General features: G+C 45.9%; 1 protein-coding gene across 3 annotated transcripts in view; it reads left to right on the forward strand.

The window, feature by feature from the left end:
- St7 (suppression of tumorigenicity 7) overlaps positions 1–10,532 on the forward strand; it is a 234,044-nt gene extending 223,512 nt beyond the window's left edge. For all 3 annotated transcript variants that reach the window (XM_041675555.1, XM_041675556.1, XM_041675557.1), the window contains 3 exons: positions 204–296; positions 2,917–3,056; positions 10,192–10,532. In XM_041675555.1, the coding sequence (XP_041531489.1) occupies positions 204–296; positions 2,917–3,056; positions 10,192–10,287 (329 nt within the window). In that variant the 3' untranslated portion in view covers positions 10,288–10,532. The remainder of the gene's footprint in view (positions 1–203; positions 297–2,916; positions 3,057–10,191) is intronic.
- The last annotated feature ends 7,764 nt before the right edge of the window (positions 10,533–18,296 follow it).

The following is an 18,296-nucleotide window of genomic DNA, read 5'->3' on the forward strand; positions in this document are numbered from 1 at the left end:
CTCTGTCCGCACCCAGCTCTGTGAGTTTTGTCCAGAATATGTAGTTTGAGACGGATGTGAGAGCAACGCTTTGTAGGGCTCCGTGGGCGTTTCGTCTGGCACGTGCCTCTCTCATAGGAAGGAAAAGGCTCAGAAGTTCTGATCTGAGGTTGGGAAGCTAGGAGATCAATACAAGCCTTTACTGTGCTGTCTTTCCTTTGTAGCTTTCCGGATGATCCCGTACCCCTTGGAGAAGGGACACCTTTTTTATCCATACCCAATCTGCACAGAAACAGCAGACCGGGAGCTGCTTCCCTGTGAGTACCCCCTCTGCAGCCTTCCTTTCATCCGGTTGGGGGACATTACAAAAGATGGGATGCAAAGAGGTGGTAATGATTAGTGTTAGGATGTCCTTATGAAGTTTCTCTTAACCCCTGGCCTTATTTGATAGCATACGTGAGGAAATGAATGATGGGAATGGGTTGGACTCCTTGCTTCTCCAGCTCTTTCCAGATCCATCAGAGGGAAAGATGCCAAGGCTTGAAGTTTAGCAGAGATGAGCTATCGTGAGTCTAGCAGAGATTGATATCAACGCGCAGAGCACTGATGGAGAGCGGCCTCTCTGCAGGCTGGTTTGTTATGGAAACTTCGGCTTGGGCTCTCCTGCAGGTCCCAGGTGGTCTGTCCAAGCTGGGTTTGAAGATGAAGAGCTGATGGCTGATGTCAGAGGGAGCTACAGTTGAGTCACGGGTGGGAAGGCAGGGCCAGGTCACCGGCGTAGCTGCCAGAGGCAGAATCCGGAGTGGAGAAGGGTGTTGTGCTGTCCATGGTGATGCAGTGCTCCTGACCAGACAGTTCTGTGAGCATCTCATGGGCTGCAGAGTGAGCCGGCTGGCATGTGAAGAGCACACGTGTGAGCTGAGCCCGTGTCATGGAGTGCAGGATGCACACCCTGCCCTCGAGTGCCTGAAGAGCTCACAGCCTAAGGGCCACACCACATGTGGAAAGTATTATTTTGGTTTACTGTAATACAACATTGTTTTGACAATCCAGGCTAAATAGCTATTATCCAATCAGACCGAGTGCAAGGATCATGTCCAGGCTCTTCATGTGGTCCTGACTTGGGAAATACTTTCCTCCCTCTTGGCTTCTCTCTCTCTCCCCCCACACCTCCTTTTTCAATCTCTTTCTCCTTTTACTAGCACTATAGCTATAGAATATATAAATCCTTTTCTAGAATGGCTTTGGAGAGCTGACACGTAGTAAAATCGCAGGTACCAGCCTTACTAAGGCAGTGGTGAGTGGTAGCAACCAGATACAAAAGTGCCTGCTGCCAGGAGGCCGGGCGCTCTGGGAGTGTGTCACCTGTTTCTTTGCTATTGGCCCCAGCCTGTGCTTCATGTTCAGAGAGCTGGGAGAGCTCTGTATTCAGAGCTTCATTTCAAAGGCATCTGGTGCATCACATGACACTAAATTTGATTTCAGAAATCCCCACGTGGGGCCATAATTCACCTTTTAACGCCCCCTTCAGGGAGATCTTTATTGAAGTTTCAGTTTTCTGGGAGGAAGGCAGTCTTCTGAAAAGCATGGTGTTTTAAAATGTTTTAGTTGAAAACAATTAAGTTTTCATGGCTATAGATTAGCTACTAACACCACGTTCTAAAAAAGCACCATTACAAAAAAAAAAAAGTGTGGCTCAGATGCATTGAAATGGGCACCATGTTCAAGTGTAGTATCTGTCGCTCCAGAACCTCTTAGAGGGTTGGATTTCGAGACTGAGATGGAAAGAGGTTTAGTTGTTGTAGACACTACTCATTCTCTGAGAGTTAAAAGTATGGTTGCTTGCATAGTAGGCCCTGAATGCACTTTGCTCCAGGTTCATCCCTTCAGGGCCTGACTTCCTAGGTATGCAGGGAGGCTTGCTTTCACGTGCTCCATGTCTCCTGATAGATAGTGTCTGCTCTTTGTTTTCAGCCCTGCTGATTAGGGCTCTGAGTAATAACCTTCATGGGCAGTGGAGGATCTGTAGTTTGTATTTTGATGGGGGAATGGGTCACTGGGATCCTGTTGGTTCCGGTAGCAGTGCTGTGACCCCACGCTTTCACAGTCCCTTCTGCCTGGTCTCACACAGCTGGTTTCCCTCTTCTGGACACACAGCCCCATTCCCCTGGCCAGCATCTCTACCAACCACATAGTCACAAGCAGGCCTGTGATAAACTGGGTTAGACTAGTTCATTACATATTTTATGTTTTGATACCATAGCTCTTTTGGTTTTACCGAAACCGAGTGTTTACTGCTTGAACACTCTGAAAGGTGCTCCCAAAGCCTTCTGTCCGCATGATTGTTTTGAGTACACTTATCATCAGGGGTGTCCTACAGTTGTGTAGGATAACCTAGCAATTTGACCCTTGCTCCTGAAGGTCGTAGGGCTACACGCGAGGTCCTCACTGAATGTCTGTTGGGCAGCATTCTCCATCTACATCCTCAGACCATCAGGAGAAAATATAAGATAAACTAATGTTGTTTATGATAATGATTTAAAATACAGTAAAATAAAACCGGGATGGATAGACCTGGACGTGCACACACACACTTGATTTGAGAATTTTCTGGGGAAGTTTATTTTGTAATTTGGACAGGGTTTTGCTCTTCTGTTTTTGCTTTGGGGATAGGAACACTGTATTATTAAACATAGATGTTGCTCATGAGTGTGTGACACCCACAAGCTAACCCTGCTGTGTCTCTCACTAAAGTGCTGCAGGTGGAACTTGGGCTTGGGAGGAGCAGCTAGGCCTCAAGGGCAGCAGGGGCAGATGGGAGCCGGGGAACATTCAGGGTTCCGCGCGTTTCATTTCCAACATGCTGCAGCCAAGGGGCATCAGCGTCCCTAAAATGCTCCCACTTCTGTCCTAATGGCTCCCCTTTGGTCTCCCCAGCTTTCCATGAAGTCTCAGTTTACCCCAAGAAGGAGCTCCCCTTCTTCATCCTCTTCACCGCGGGACTGTGCTCCTTCACAGCCATGTTGGCCCTCCTGACACACCAGTTCCCGGAACTCATGGGCGTCTTCGCAAAAGCTGTGAGTGTTTCCTGGGAGGGGGCCTTGGGCAATGGATAGGTGGACCCGGAGAGCCCAGGGAAAGGGCTGCTGTAGAGACGTGGTGGAAACCCTGAGGACTCATTTAGTTTTCACGATCCCTAGAGCAGTCCACAGCTGAAGGATCAAGTGAGAGCACAGGGTGTTAGTGCAAGCCTCACCTCCTTTCCCAGAGAAATCCTAGCACCTTCCAGAAAGTGCATCAAGTCCCAGAGGATGAAATAATTTAGGGACTCCTCACCACTGAGAAATGGGATGGATGGGACTCGGCTTCGTGTATATGAACGGCACCTTCTAATCTTTGGCTCTTGTGTCTTTCACTCATGAAGGATGAGATTTATGCTTCCACCGATTATTTTTTTGTGATAATTTAAATGGATACAAACCCTTGGTTTGTTTGGACAATGAACTATGAGAAAGTGTGAAAGCTTGGAATGGAAGTGTATCAATGTGACATTCAGAAATAGGAAAATCGACCAAGAACCTTGTGAGAGGGTAGTAGAAGGAGCCCTGTAGGAAGCCATCTGCCCTGCTTGCTAAGAACCTCTTTCCCTGGAGAGAGTGCTGCTTTCTGCAGGATCATGAAGGGGAGCGTCCTGATTTTGCCACAGCTGGGTATCAAGTAGAAGGACTAGAGAGGAAAACATCAGTCATCTCCCTGCCGTCTGAGTTCAGATGGGGATGATCTTTGTCTGTACTTCTTGTCTCCGCAGTGGCCCTGCCAGGTCTGGAGTCAGTTGCTCAGGCCACAAACTCTTTGTTCTCTCAGGCCCCTCCTGCCTTGGACCCTGTCTGGATCAACTTCCAAATGCTGCCCCTCCCCCTCAGTGCCCACATTGTAAACCTCCCTTCCCTGTCCTGTGCTCCTTTCTCTCTTCACAGCATCCCCCTGGCTTATGGTCTTGCTGTTCTTGCCTGAGCTGCGTAAATTGTCTCAGCTGGTCTCCTTGCTTCTGCTCGTCAGTCTGCTGCTTACACTAATGCAGGAAAGAGTTTTCTAAATTTCCAATAAGCACGCCACTTCCCAGCTTTTACCTACTGGTTCCCTGTTATTTCCAGCTATAAATCTCATTTCTTTTGCTTGACTAAAAGAGCCTTCTGTCTTCGAGAGGCCCTTGCTTGCCTTGTTATCCTTCTTCCTCACAGTTATTACACAGACCCACTTTCCAGCCACAGTGAAGTGCTCACAATGCTCAGATGGACCAGGCCTGCATATCTCAGTGACTTCCCATGTCCTGCTTGCTACTCAAGGGATGCCTCGTAGGGCCTTCCCGCTCCACTTGTCTCCTAAAGACCTCTCCTTTACTTAATACTGTACTCATTTCTCCTGACTTGACAGGATGTCTCCACGATCCCACAGACTTCCACGAATGCCTGTGTTATCACATATTATTCTATATGATTGGTAAGGAATTGTCTGTGCCCTTTAGACTGTGCAGTCTTTGAAGGCAAGTGCCTTTCTGTGCCTTTCTCCCATCTGCGTCTCCAAAGCTCCACGTCGTAGGTTCTATATGGCCTGTTAAGTGAATGGGCAGTGGTGCATACGCATGTTTATATCAGGGCTTTCTTTCCCTTGTCTCCAAACCTGCGTCCCTACAGTTGGAAGGGTCCTCCCAGTGCCTACCCGTTGCTGGGACAGGAGGGTTTCTAGGTGAATCGTGATGGCTGCTGTGCGAGGGCTTCCCTGTCCACTGTCATGCCTAGTTCACCCAGCCATTCCGAGCTCCCTCCTGTACCTCCTGTGCCACTTTCCTCCACTTGTGTTTATGCCGACTTCCCACTCTGGGAGCGCACCCAAGAAATCACTTTCTCGTTCCAATTTTAGTATATGTGCTGCCGAAGCGAGCACAAGAAGTCACTTTCTCTTGCAAGTTCTCCGGAGGTCTTCTCTACTCCAGGCCCATTTGAAGTTCGAACTCCCTTCTCCTTTCCTCAGGGAAATTCAGTTTTCTTACATCTCTTACATATTTTCTAAAGTCAGCATTACCCAAGTTGCTGCCCTGGACGCCCTTGGTCCCAGGCCCTGTGCTGTTCACTGTTCCCTTCTTCTCCATCACCAGCCTCTGAGGAAAAGTCACTGCCAAAGTTTCAGATTAGAGCATAATTTAGTTACGGTGTGTAGTGGGGATGTAGTTCTGGAACTGGATAAGTACTGTTCCCGCTTTTCTGTTTCCCTTTTAAGCATTTTTAGAATGTGTGCAAGAGCACCTCATTGTTCCAGTGCTCACTATCACGTTAATAGAGGACACTGGCCGGGGGGGGGGGGGGTTGGGATCTCAGGGAATTTTAGCCACTAGCGTGCCAATAATGCTCCTGGCCAAACCACCAAAGTTCAGAATCTTGATGCTCACAAACCAGGAGTCTGGATTTTTAGCAATAACCCCACCAGCCTTTGAGGGTGGGAGTTGGAGATTATATCGCCTTCTAAGGAGTCTGAGCTCATTTGAGAAATCACCCTGTTATAGCTCTTCAGGTGACAGCTATCCAGAATTAGTGTTTTCACTAATTCTGAAATTATGCCTGGACCTTGGAACAACCAAGGAAGCTTAAAGATTGCTGATAGCTACCTTTCCTAGGGCATCTTGACTACTTGACCCCATGACTCATGTGCATTTGAATCTTCAGATGCTCCCTGGGGATTCAGGTGTGCAGTCAAGGTGGAGAACCACAGTACTGAATGGAATGAAAACGGACTGCCTGAGAGCATTTTGGCAAAAAGATCAGGAGAGTAGATAGCAAATAGATTCTCTCGAAAGGTCAGACAACAGCCGCAAACTCCTCAGACAGCCGGGGGTGGGGAATCAACACTCTATTCTCCTCATTTTATACCTAGAACCACACGATTGAGTGAAGTAGATTTGGCTTCAGAGTGGTCCTAACTCTCTACCAAGGTGTGGTTCTTTGGACAACTCCTTCTGGTTTAACAAGTGTGCTTTCAAACCTCTGCCCAGAGTGCCGTGCCCTTTGTGGGGTGCTAGCCTTCCCCAGGTCTGAGGAGGTTTAGGAAGAAAGGAAGGTGGGTGGCAGGAAGAAGGCAAGGCCAGCCAGCGAGTCCTCAGCATCTTTCATCTGCACCTCCTCCCTCCTCCAGGCCTCTCACAAAGCCTCCGGCAAACCCCAGGGGTTATCGCAGCTGTCCTGGAGGCTGTCTACAGCCATTTGCAGCTTGAGAAAGTGATCCTTTTCAGTCCTGGCCTGAGATAATACCGGGTGTGAGGACTTTTAGTAGATGCATAGAGATTGCAAAGGCCACCCCCCAGGCTCCACAGCGTGGGAACTCTGCCATGTCTGTTCACTAACACAGCCAGTCCCAACACTCAGACGGTGAGTCACTGGGAAGGCGTGAGTAGAGAGGCTTCGACTAGTTGCCTGCAATCTAATCTACCTCGATGACTTAGGGCTAGCTCTTCCGAGAATGTTTGCTTCTTAAGATAAGGCTGCTCATATAAGTCAGCTATCACTGCAGTCCCAGCTCTGCACAGAACATGGGAAGGTCAGCACTCTGACCTTCTGCTCTTCAGGGCCTGTCTTTCCTCCTCTGCGCTCCCCCCTTCCCTGAGACTGCACCCCTTGACTTGTGCCTCGTCTTTACTTATAGGCCTGGGCTCTTTGAAGTCTGATATTGATTACAGTGGGATGTCAATTGTCTGCTTGCGACAGGGCAACTGGAACCTATTCAGATAAGCAAGAGGTTTCCACTGGGAACCCAGCTGGCTGCAAGCTGTGACCTTCCTCTAAATAACAGTGTCTTGAAGAAAGGAAGACCAAGCCATTGAAGTGCCCCTCTCTCCTTTTTATTGGCCTGGTTGCTTTTTCTCAGCAGCGGACACTAATTGAGTTATGGGGCATTTGGGTTAGAAATTTGACCGTGTCTCTCTGCCCTCTGGACAGAAGTTTGGGACACTGAGATAGATGGGTTGATCCAAGTTGCCTGGTTTTGCTCATTCAGATTTAACTTCTCAGGCAATAAATTTCCCCCTTAGTCTAGAAATGAAACTGCTGCTTCTTGTCAGGAATTAGTTGGGTTTCTGGTCAAAGGTATTGATTGTTTTCCACACATCTAAAGGAAGAGCTCGGTGCCCGAGGCATCCGGAGGATGGAGGCATGTGCCTTCAGCCTCTTTCTAACTCCCGATGGAAGCCGCTGACTTTGGTCTGTTAGTAAGTGGAAGGGCTTAGTCATTCCAGAGGCCTTGTGTCTACATAGCTTCTTTATGGGTGTGTGCAGGGGGTGGGAGGGGGGAAGGTGCTAAGAAGGAAGATGGTGTGGGTATGGGAGGGGTCCACCTCAGCTGGGGTTCTTTAGGTAAATAGGTGAGATTACCGAAAAGTGCTTGAAAGAGGCCTTTCTCAGTCACCCATTCGGGATATGAGGGAGAGAGAGTATGTATGTATGTATGTATTACAAACATTGGAGGACTGGAGTGTCATTTCCTCATAGAACCTCGGTGAGGAGTTCCATGCAGATAAAATATAGCAAGGAAGGCATTGCATTTTGGCATGCGGTGGGGGGAAAGGAGGCAATGACAGACCTAAAAGCAAAGTCTTTTCTCTCAGTCAGGTCAATTCTCCCCAGACCCAAAGACGCAAACAAGCACAACCGCTCTCTGTTGTTGAGCTACTTTGTGGCAGCCTGTCTCCCTTCAGGGTGCGCTCTGGTGGACACCCCGATGCGCAGTTTAGGGTGTGGAATTGTCCTGGGGACAGACAGTGAGAATGCCTTTCCTCTCTCTGGCTCGGAGGGAGCTGAGCAGTTTCTCCCCTATGCCTTTCCAACTCCAATCTTCCTAAAGCTGCCCGGTGATGGCCACCAGTGATACCACCTTGCTTGCTGAGCTGCCCTTCCAGTCCCTGTTAAAATCTCGGATTTGTCCATAGTTTTCTCACTTGGGACCTCTTTATGGACTTGATACTGTAGGCAAATGTTGTCCCCTTTGCAGCCCCCACCATCTGTCATTGTGCATGGCACACCTCAGTGTGCATGCTGCATACACGTGTACTTATATAATTTTGTAAATGCAATTTTATGGTGTTAGTGCTATCAGTGTATTTGTCTATATTGTCCTTTTATAACCAGTATTTGAGGAACCAGGATTTGGGGAAAGCCATTCAAAGCTTCCCCATTCCTGGGCCCAGTATTTCCGCATGCCCTCTAGCCTCAGACATGATGGCACATAGTCCATTTCTAACCTGGGAAGGATGGGTAATCCATCCTGCAGGGTATCTCTCCCGAGTGTTTTGGCATACTCACGAAAGGGTGCTTTCAGGTCATCAGAAACCACTGAGACTCTAACACCCGCTGCGCAGGGAATCACCACACCTGTTGCTGCCTGTGTCTCAGCTGCGTATCCGTCCTGGCACTCAAGACTGCCAGCCAGTCTGAGCTCTGCCTGGACTCCAGTTGCCATCTGACGGTTTCCTGTTCATATTCTGACTCTTGGCTCTAGACAATGCACTTTGCTCCTATCTCCATCCTTAGTGTTAGGAGCACACCTTTGATATTCCTTCTGTCTATTGGAGTCTATTTAAATTGCCTCACTTTATAGAGCTTTTCTTGTTCTTTCCACACTTCCCCCTCTACTCTAGCCTGACTTCTCTTCCTTTCAACACCCCTGGGTGTCTGACCTGATTGCCAGCATGGCCAATATGTATTACTTTGCTCTGTCCACATCCTAATGCCCTTGCTCCCTCTACACCTCAAATTTGAGCCTTCAGGAGAGGGGAAGTTTTATCCTAGGGTTTCCTTTTCTCCTGTAGCACTTAACTGCCTTGCCAATCAAATGTATCTATTGATTTAACAAGCAGAATAGAGAAATTTTCCCAGTTCTTTTTGATAATGAAATTACAAGTGTTACTGGCCTCCTCAGTATGCGCCATACTCATTAAACACACAGACACATGAACACATGCACACACACATACACATGTGCACACCACACACATACATACACACACACACACACACACACACACAATCCATTCTGAGGTCCTTGAATTTGGGACATTTGCCTTCAGTTCCTCTTACTTTGAACATTCACAATTCATAGAACATGTGACCAGTAAGGATAACACTTTTTAAGTTTACTGTCTAAACTGTCTACTAAATTCATTTGCCCAGAGCCATATTTCCCACTCCATATTTATATTCACTCCCCAAATTAAGCTTAAATGCAAAATTCCTGTTAGAACTGTCAGTTTTGTGCCACGGATAGGGATTATTGCAAAAGACTCTGCAATAAAGAACCAGGTATTGAACCTTAGCAAGACAAGGCCTTGGTTCTCAGGAGGCAAAAAGCAAAGAGTCCTTTTCAATACCAGTCACCTCCCTGGACAGACGTCTCTTCTGCCAGCTTCTACCACAATATGAGCTTGTGAGTTGAAATCAGGTGCTCACAAGAACATCATCAGAGTAGATCGGAAATTGATTGGTATCTGATAAAGCAAATTGTATTTCTTAACAGACACATTTTTATTGCTCTCTGTGTGAAAAGCAGAGAAGTATTTAGTGACCGAGTAAGAAAGTCCATCCAACAGCCTTTCCTGGAGGACAGGGCTTCCCAGTGTAGCAGCCTTCTCCCTACCCCCAGCTCCCTGCTACGTGACACAGAGCAAGCTGTTTAGAAAGGAGTCCAGGCTGTGCACATATTGGGAGACATCAGGAAACCAAAGCAAACTGACATTGTAGACTTGACTCTTTAGATTGCCTGTCCCACTTAAAGTAAGCTGTCCAGCCAGTTAGACAGTCAAGTGGCCCAAGTTATCACCATTGTCTAGCTCCTGTACCCACTCTCTACCCACCCATCATCCTCTCAGATGATGCTCATCTTCATAGCTGCGGTAAACGCTGAAGACTGCTGGTTTCCTAGGAATTGTGGCAGCTGTCAGAGGTTGGGGGAGGCTGTCCACAGACACTTCCTTCTTATCTGTCACGCTGGGGGTGGGGCTGGAATGTATCTTCCACTTTCTCCCAACACTTCCTGTAAACATGAAGAGGGCAGGGCTGTAGCCTTGGGAGGCTTTCAGAATGAACTCTGGTAAGAGGCTGGCGTGTGGTGAAGGCGTTGATCTTAGTCCTGACAGGGCCCCTCCTGATGGTTGTCTCTCTGCTTTCCCTCCAGTTCCTCAGCACTTTGTTTGCCCCCTTGAACTTTGTGATGGAGAAAGTGGAAAGCATCCTCCCCTCCAGTTTGTGGCATCAGCTGACTCGGATCTGAGGGCGCCTCCGGCCTCCACTCTCCTCGCCATCCGCCGGATCCTTTGTGCCAACTTCTCATGGACTGCAGGAAAGCATGTCTCTGAAAAAGGGAAACCACTCTGAGATCTGAAACTGTTCATGGACTATCAGTTCCCTATTAAAGGCTCCTTTTGTTGTACAAAATTTATTGATGTTCAGTTCTATTTTATTTTGCCTCTAAAACTGAAGAAAAAGTAAAAAAAAAATAATAAACTTTTGTGTATTGCAACAGCCTGTATGTCTTCTTATATCTTCCTTCCAATCCTCCACTTGCCAGGATTCTCCAAGACACTGGTGGATTCGTGCTGTTCTCTGAAGCTGTGGGGTCTGCTAAATTCATACTGTGATTTTCTTTGCTGACAGAACTAGTCTCTGCAGAGCTCGGAACCCATGAGTTGGTGGCTTGGAAAATGGAATCTCGGGGCTGAGGATGTGGTAGAGCACTTGCCTTGCATAGGGCCCTGTTTTCTGTGTGTCCAACATTTTTTAAAACAATAGATAAACAGGTAAGAAAAGAAAGGAGGAAAATAGAACCACAAAAGCACCGTGCCCAAACCGAGTGTCCTCACATGCCATATGGGCACACAGAAGTCCGTTTTCCAGGGCGAATGTCACTCCCTGTAAAATAAACGTATGTGCCTCAGGTGGTTGATCTAGCTTCATAGACTCTACTGAAGTTCCCAGAATCACTAGTGAGAAGCTACAGGTCGACAGTCCATCACAGAACCTGGCTGTCCCACCCTTAATACCATTTTAAATGTTTCTCCAGCAGAACCTTTTCCTTTTTGTCGCGTTTGCATTCCTGCCACTTTAATCTGAGCTTTGTGCATGATTCAAACCTAGCAGAGCCATATGGCTTTAGTTAAGCAAAAGAAGAAAAATAAGCAAACACAAATCCTCTATCTGAAGTGAAAAGTACTCCTATTTACCATCTCGGTCCAGTCCATCTTATGCATACTTGCTCTTTTGATTTAGGACCTTCACTCTTTCTGGGGCACATCAAGGCAGGTAGTGTTCCAGGAAGCACGGTGCAGTCTCCTTTTAAGGTGTGGGCTCCTGATTTTCACCTATGGGCCGTGGGGTGGGTGGGTAATTTGCAGGGCACCAGGTCTGCCCTTACAGTTGGCTAACTTCTTGTATCTTCTTTGTGCAAAGCCATGATGAGAATGTCCAGCTGGTTTCTGCCCTTGCGGCTTATCTAGTGAGAGGTTGACCCTGTATACATCCCGGTAGTGTTGTTCTTGGGAGTAGGGGCCATACTTGCCTCCTTGACAACTCTTGACACAGAGTGGATGCTCACGTGACTGGGTGCCTCAGGTGGTGCAGTGCTTGACAGGCACAAATAGATTTTGATCTGTGTGCTAGGAGAGCGGTTTCAGATGAGAAGGACCAGGGAAGGCTTAGAAGTATAATTTTTGAGTTGAACAAACAAATTATCTAATACAATTCTTTAACCTAATGGATGAGGAAATCAGAGATTTTGAGTCTGCTGGGGCTGGGACTCTGGACTGTGCTAAGTCCCGAAGGAAAGGTTTGAGAGCAGTAAGCAGTGGGAAGTGGAAATGGCTCAAAGCCAGTTGCTAGAAACCCTGAATTGTAGGAAATGAAGCCAAGGAATGCAAAGTAAAGATTGTGTGTGTGTGTGTGTGTGTGTGTGTGTGTGTGTGTGTGTTTATGACATAAGGTCACTACATAGCCCAGACTGACCTTTAACTTTTAATCCTCTGGCCTGTTCCCCAGAGTGCTGAGATTATAGCTGTGTGTCACCATGCCCAGTTGAAACAAGGATTTAAATATGCTTGCCAAATTTAAGAATTAGGCTTTTAGAGCAGGTTCCTGGAGAGGCAGGCAGAACCTGGGTTTCAGTGGGTAGAAAATGAAGAATAAAGTTCAAAATAATGGTGACAGATGAACAGGGGATAAGGGAAGAAATGAGTCCCAGGCCTAAAGGGCCATTTAGGTGAGGAGGAAGGTACCAGCAAATTATGGGTATGCTTAAGGGTATGAAATTATTTGCGCTTACTAAGCCCTCACCCAATGATCCAAAGTCACTCTTCTTTGATTTACTTCTCAGCTCCCTCAGCTTTCTCTCAGGTGTCTCCAAGGCTTACTCCTGCAGTCCTGGCCTCCAGACCTCCACTGTTTTCCAGTTCCAAAGGACCAGCACCCAAGCCATCTTTATTTTAAATGGTGCAAACCTGTGGAGAAGCAGAGCCAGCACGACCGGAATAACAAAGGTTCCTAGGTTGATCAGGTTTGCACAGCTTCCCCTCCTGTTACCTAAGGTTGAGGGGGCCCGGCTCTTCCCTGAGATGTGGTGAAATCGTGTTGCGTTCTGCCTTTTGCTTTTTGTTTCTTCATGAGGCTGCATCAAAGCTCATTCTATGAATGACTCTTCCATCCCAACAGTTAGTGTCCGATAGCCTCATCTATTACGTGTTTGTTGGAATATAAAAGCAAACACTCTGAATTTAATGCCAATAAGACTGATCCAGCGATGTTTAGCAATGAATACAGGGAACGATATATGACAATATAAAATGATCTACAGGCTTGCTTTCAAATTCCTTGTCAGCCCTTGGTCATGTCAAAGTCACTCTGGCTTTCTATAGGAGTTGAGGCCTACACACACTTTAACACAGCCTTGCATAGTGAAACACTAAATTGAGAACTAAACAACTTCAAACCAGACATATCTGATTTTTGTGCTTGGTTCTTGGGAGTGTATTTTTTTTTAAATTCTTTTCACGACCTGCTGTGGAATCATTCTATGCAAAATTTCATCTTTAATTGGAAGAATATTTTTCTTGGAAATTACCATTTTCTCTAGGTGTCCAAGTGTGTTTCTGCAGAGGAGTATGGTTATGTAATTTGCATATGTCATGTTTCTATGTTTATTAAGGTTCTCTCTTTCTCCTAATCTAGTTGTGTAGAGTTTTTCTTTTCTTTGTGTGCGTGAGTATAACAGGGTGTGAAGGTATGGGGGTGGAGGTGCACTTACTTCTGGCTTAACATGTAAATATTGCCCCAGAACTCTGACATGGAAAAAAAGAAATAATTTTATAATATTTTTTGAAATTACATTATGAAAAGGGATCAAAAGTTAGGAAGTAGTTGCAGGTATGGGGTATTATGATGTACTCTGTGTGGGGGAGCAGTTAAATACTTTTGATGTTTTATGGGCTATGGTAGAATAGCCCTTTCTGTCTGTGACCACACACTTCACTCGGCTTCAACAGACCAAGCGGTGGCATCTGAATGCTGTGCTCTATTAAACAAAAGGGGGGACACGAGATCCTCTATGACATTCATTCCTGTGACGGCTTCGGCTCCACAGCACTGACAACTCTGGCTGGGCTAGAAACTGAAACGTCTTCAGAGGCTGGGGAGATCTAGACCCGCCTTGAAGAAATCAGTCTTGTGGTTCTGGCTTTTGAGCATCAGGATAACTGAGGCCTGCTAGGCAGGAGGCAGGTAAATCTTTCTTAGCTTCCTACAAGTGTGTATTTGTCTTCCTACAAGTGTGTATATGCCCAGATGATCTCCAAACCCAGACCTAGGTTTGTTGTTGTTCTTGTAGTGGGAAAAAAGTAAATCAAATCAACTTGAGACAGGAAAGAGTTCATTTGACTTACATGTCATAATCCATAATTGAGAGAAACCAAGGCAGGAACTCATGATAGAAACTTGAAGAAGAAACTATGGGGAAATGATGCTTACTGGCCTGCTTCTCAGCGACCTCTCTTATACAGCCCAGGCCCACCTGCCTAGGAATGGCAGCCCCCATAGTGGGCTGGGCTCTCCTGCATTAATCAGCAATTAGAAGTGTTCCATGCCCGTGCTCGAAAGCCAATCGGATGGAGGCAATGCTTTCATTCAGTTCCCTCTGCCCAGATACGTCTAAGCTTGTAACAAGCTAACAAGAGGTAAGTACAACAGATGGAGGCTTATTTCCCAAAAAATCATGTCTGAAACCTGGACAAATGTACAGATACGGACAGGATGAGCAGTCCAGTGAGGTCGGTCTGCTTGGGCCACTCCTGTCCTCTGTGGGCAGCCTTCCTTCCTTGCAGGGGTAGGTGAGCTCATTCTCACATGAGAGCCGAGTGGACTACCCTATACAAGTGGGTGAAAGAATTTCCTGATGGCCGCATTCAAAAGAGACAAGCATGAAGGGGTTAAAATTTATTGATAGACACTAGGACCTGTATTACAGGAAAGAAACTTACGTTTCAATGACCTGCCTTAGGAAGAGTGAGGTAGATGAAATAGAATTAGGAGAAGGTAGAGAAATTTTGCTCTTCGGCCATGTCTTGACTTACCTTTTCACCTCTGTCCCTCAGAGGCTATTCTAAAGCTCCTTTAGAAGACAAGTACCTAAGGCTAGATACTATAAGAAAAGAATTGCTCATTACACTATGATTATAACAATGAAGGCTAGAACCAGGGGCTATAGACAAAGGACACACACATATACACACCATACGTGTGTTTTATATTATGTATCTTAATATAAAATATATCATACATATTTAATATCTATTAAAGGCTCTGTATCTGTGAATACCTATGTGCGCTACAGTTTGGATGTGTACTGTCCCACAGAAACTCAGGAGCTAAAGGTTTGATTCCTAGTACAGACCATTGGGACATGATGGAGAATTAAGATAATGGTCTAGAGGGGGGTGTTCTTGTGACTGGGTGCATGCCCTTGAAGGGGACTACAAAGCCCCATCTTCTTCTCCTGTCATTCATGCCTGGTCATGATGATTCGCTGCATACCCTGTGGGGACTGTAGAGCCCCGCCCTTTCCTCCTCCTGTCACTCATGCCAGACTGTGAGGAGAGGGCTCTGCTCTGGCATATACTCCCACTATAATGTGCTGCCCTGCACAGCTCGCCTTCCCCAAAAATGGGGTCAGTGAATGATGACCTGAAATCTCCAAAATAAGTTGTTCTCCTTATAAATCATCTTGGCCATTTGTCACAGCAACAAAAAGTTAACTAACATTATGTGGACAAGTGGATGGATAGATAGACAGATGGAAAGATGTCACCATCATTCATCTTTATACCGTCATGACTTAAAACTAGAAATTCTACATTCTAGTCCCCAGATTTTTAAACAAGGCCACAGCTCCATATGGGGCTTCATAACGGTATGTAGGGGACCGTGGGAGAAAATGACAACCGTAGAAGTTTTCTGAAAATACAACAACTAAAAATTAATTCAAACTCATCTGTGCAATGGATCTCATGTGCACTGAATCTGAGATGTACATGCAGTGCGTCTGTTGTATCACACGCCTGCACTGCAGCCTTGCCTCTGAGCACAGCATGTGCACTTTGTTCTCCCTGTACGGCCATGCTGAACAATCCCAGCAAACGCTGCCCGAAAAGCTTTTGTGCAGATTCAAGATTATTGTATTTAGAAATTTTGGTGTTTTTTTTTTTGCTGTACGTACAATTGTCTGTTCTTATTACAATGCAATAGTTTAATTATGGAGAATAATATTTATTAGAATGTTTGGAGGTTTTGTTTGTCTGTTTTCTTGAACGGCTATGAGGCACTGATGAGATGGTCCAGCGATTACAATGTCTGCTATTCAAGCCCGAGAACTTGAGTTCTGAGCCCTAGCATCCATGTAAAAAGCTCTGTGTGGTAGCACATTACTGTTACCTTAGCACCAGGGAGCAGAGACAGGAGGATGACAGGAGCTCCCTGGTTAGCCACTCTAGCCAATCAGTGTGCTCCAAGTTTAGTGAGAGACCCTGTCTCAAAAAATAATAAGGTGGAGAGTGATGGAGGAAGATACTAATACTGATACTGCTGGTCACTACACACAAGAGGAGGCATGAGTACCACCTCACCTCTCTCTCTCTTCCTCTCTCTCTCCCTCATACATTCTCTCTCTCTCTCTCTCTCTCTCTCTCTCTCCTCATATACACTCTCTGTCTCTCTCTATATATATAGTGTATGAGTTTGTCTTAGTCACTGTTCTATGGTTATGAAGAAACATCATGACCAAGGCATCCTTTACAAAAGAAAGCATTTAATTGATTACTTGTTTATAATTTCAGAGATTTGTTCCATCCCCATGATGTTTGGGAGCATGGTCGCACACATGGCTCTGGACCAGTATCTGAGAACTACACCCTGACCCACAAGTAGAGAGCGAGCCTTTGGGGCTGATTTAGGTTTTTGAAACCTTAAAGACATGCTTCCTCCAACAAGGACACAACTCTTCGTCCTTCTAATCCTTTCAAATGGTGCCTCTCCCTGATGACTAAACATTCAAATCTATGAACTTGTGGGAGCCATACTTATTCAAACCACCACAGAACTGCTGACTTGATTTTCATGAAAAAATTTCAGTTAGTGAAGTTTGAATTGTGACTAGGACACAATTTTCAACAACTCTGAAATGGCCCTAAACATACTCCTGTCATTTTATACTGGGTGTGTACAGTGGTGAGCTTGACACTGACAACTGTAACATCAAAATATTGGCCAACCCTGGAAATTGTTAAAGGTGTTCTATGTTCCGCAGTACCAAATGTCAAAATGAAGGAGCACACTCGTCTCACTGCTATGTGATTTTACCATTAGTAACTAGTAACCTTATAAAGACAGCAAGGAATTGTTAAGAATCAATTTGATGATGTATTCCTAGCAAATATTTGTTTGCGTACTTATTTTATAAACCTATACTCTCAGGGCCACATAAAATGCCACAGGTCAAGAGGAGTTAGGAGTGAAAAAAATCAAGCAGTTCTTCTCTAGACTTTATATGTCAATAAATATTGGCAGAAAGAAAGAACAGACTAGATGCTAAGGGTAAGAAAAATGATGTCACTAAGCCGGAAGAGAACATTCTTCTATTGGAGTCTAAGGAAATTTATTTAAATTATGTAAAAAATTGTTTTATTCTTGAAATACCAACTCAACAAGGAAGGATTTTTTTTCTTTATTTTCTGTCTCCCTCTCTCTTTCTTTCCTCCCCTTTCAAGAGAAGAGAGACTCACTGTGTAAACCTGGCTGGACTAGAATTTGCTGTGTAGATTAAGTTAGTCTTAAACTTAGAGAAATCTGCCTGCCTGGGGTTAAAGGCACGTATCACCACAACCAACCCCAAAAAGCTTTTATCTGAGAGGTGGTGTTTCATCGTATTCTCTATTATCCCAATGATGACTGTAATGTGTGTTGGGACCCAGATACTATGCAAGATGCTCCACGGACAGCCCTGTTGAGAGTGCTTCAGAGAAACAGGCGATAGGATGTGCACATGAACACGGACACACATGCACGTGCACACACACACACACACACACACACACACACACAGTCTAAAAACTGGAGCTGCAGGACATCTGGTAATGGGATTCAAGTTGAGTCTGAAGGTCTGGTTACTGGAAGAGTCCATGCTAAAAACCCAAGGGCTAGACAAGATGAGACTTCCTAGCTCAAGGAGGCAGGTGGGGGCAAGTGCTCTAGTTCTGCCTTTCCACCCCCCCCCTTTTTTTCCATTGTATCTGTCTGTCTGTCTGTCTGCCTGCCTATCTGTCTGTCTGTTTAGTTAGTTGAGGTGGGGCCCGTGCATGCTTCAGTGTTCATGGAGTTCAGAGTACAACTTGTCGTAGTGAGTTCTTTCCTAGGGACTGAATTCAGCTAGTCAGGCTTGGTGGCAAGTGTCTTTACCTGCTCAGCTATCTCACTGACCCTGAGTCTACGTGTTCTATGCAGCTTCTCAGTAGATATAGGATGAGGGCATTCATATCAGGTGGGATGCTAAGCCCATCTATCCTAAAGCTAATCTCTGCAATGTCCTGAAGAGACAGGCTCAAATAATGCTGCACCTGGTAGCCCATGCCCCACTCCAGTTGATGTATGTAACTTTTAATCCTCCAAATCAGTCTGTTAACTGAGTCCCAGTGTCTTTGTCGTAAAGAACACAGGCAGAGGGATAAGGGGGATTGGACCTCTGAGTCC

Source organism: Microtus oregoni, unplaced genomic scaffold, assembly GCF_018167655.1.
Source record: "Microtus oregoni isolate MIOR12 unplaced genomic scaffold, Mior012 000026F_ref0000081, whole genome shotgun sequence".
Classification (NCBI taxonomy): domain Eukaryota; kingdom Metazoa; phylum Chordata; class Mammalia; order Rodentia; family Cricetidae; genus Microtus; species Microtus oregoni.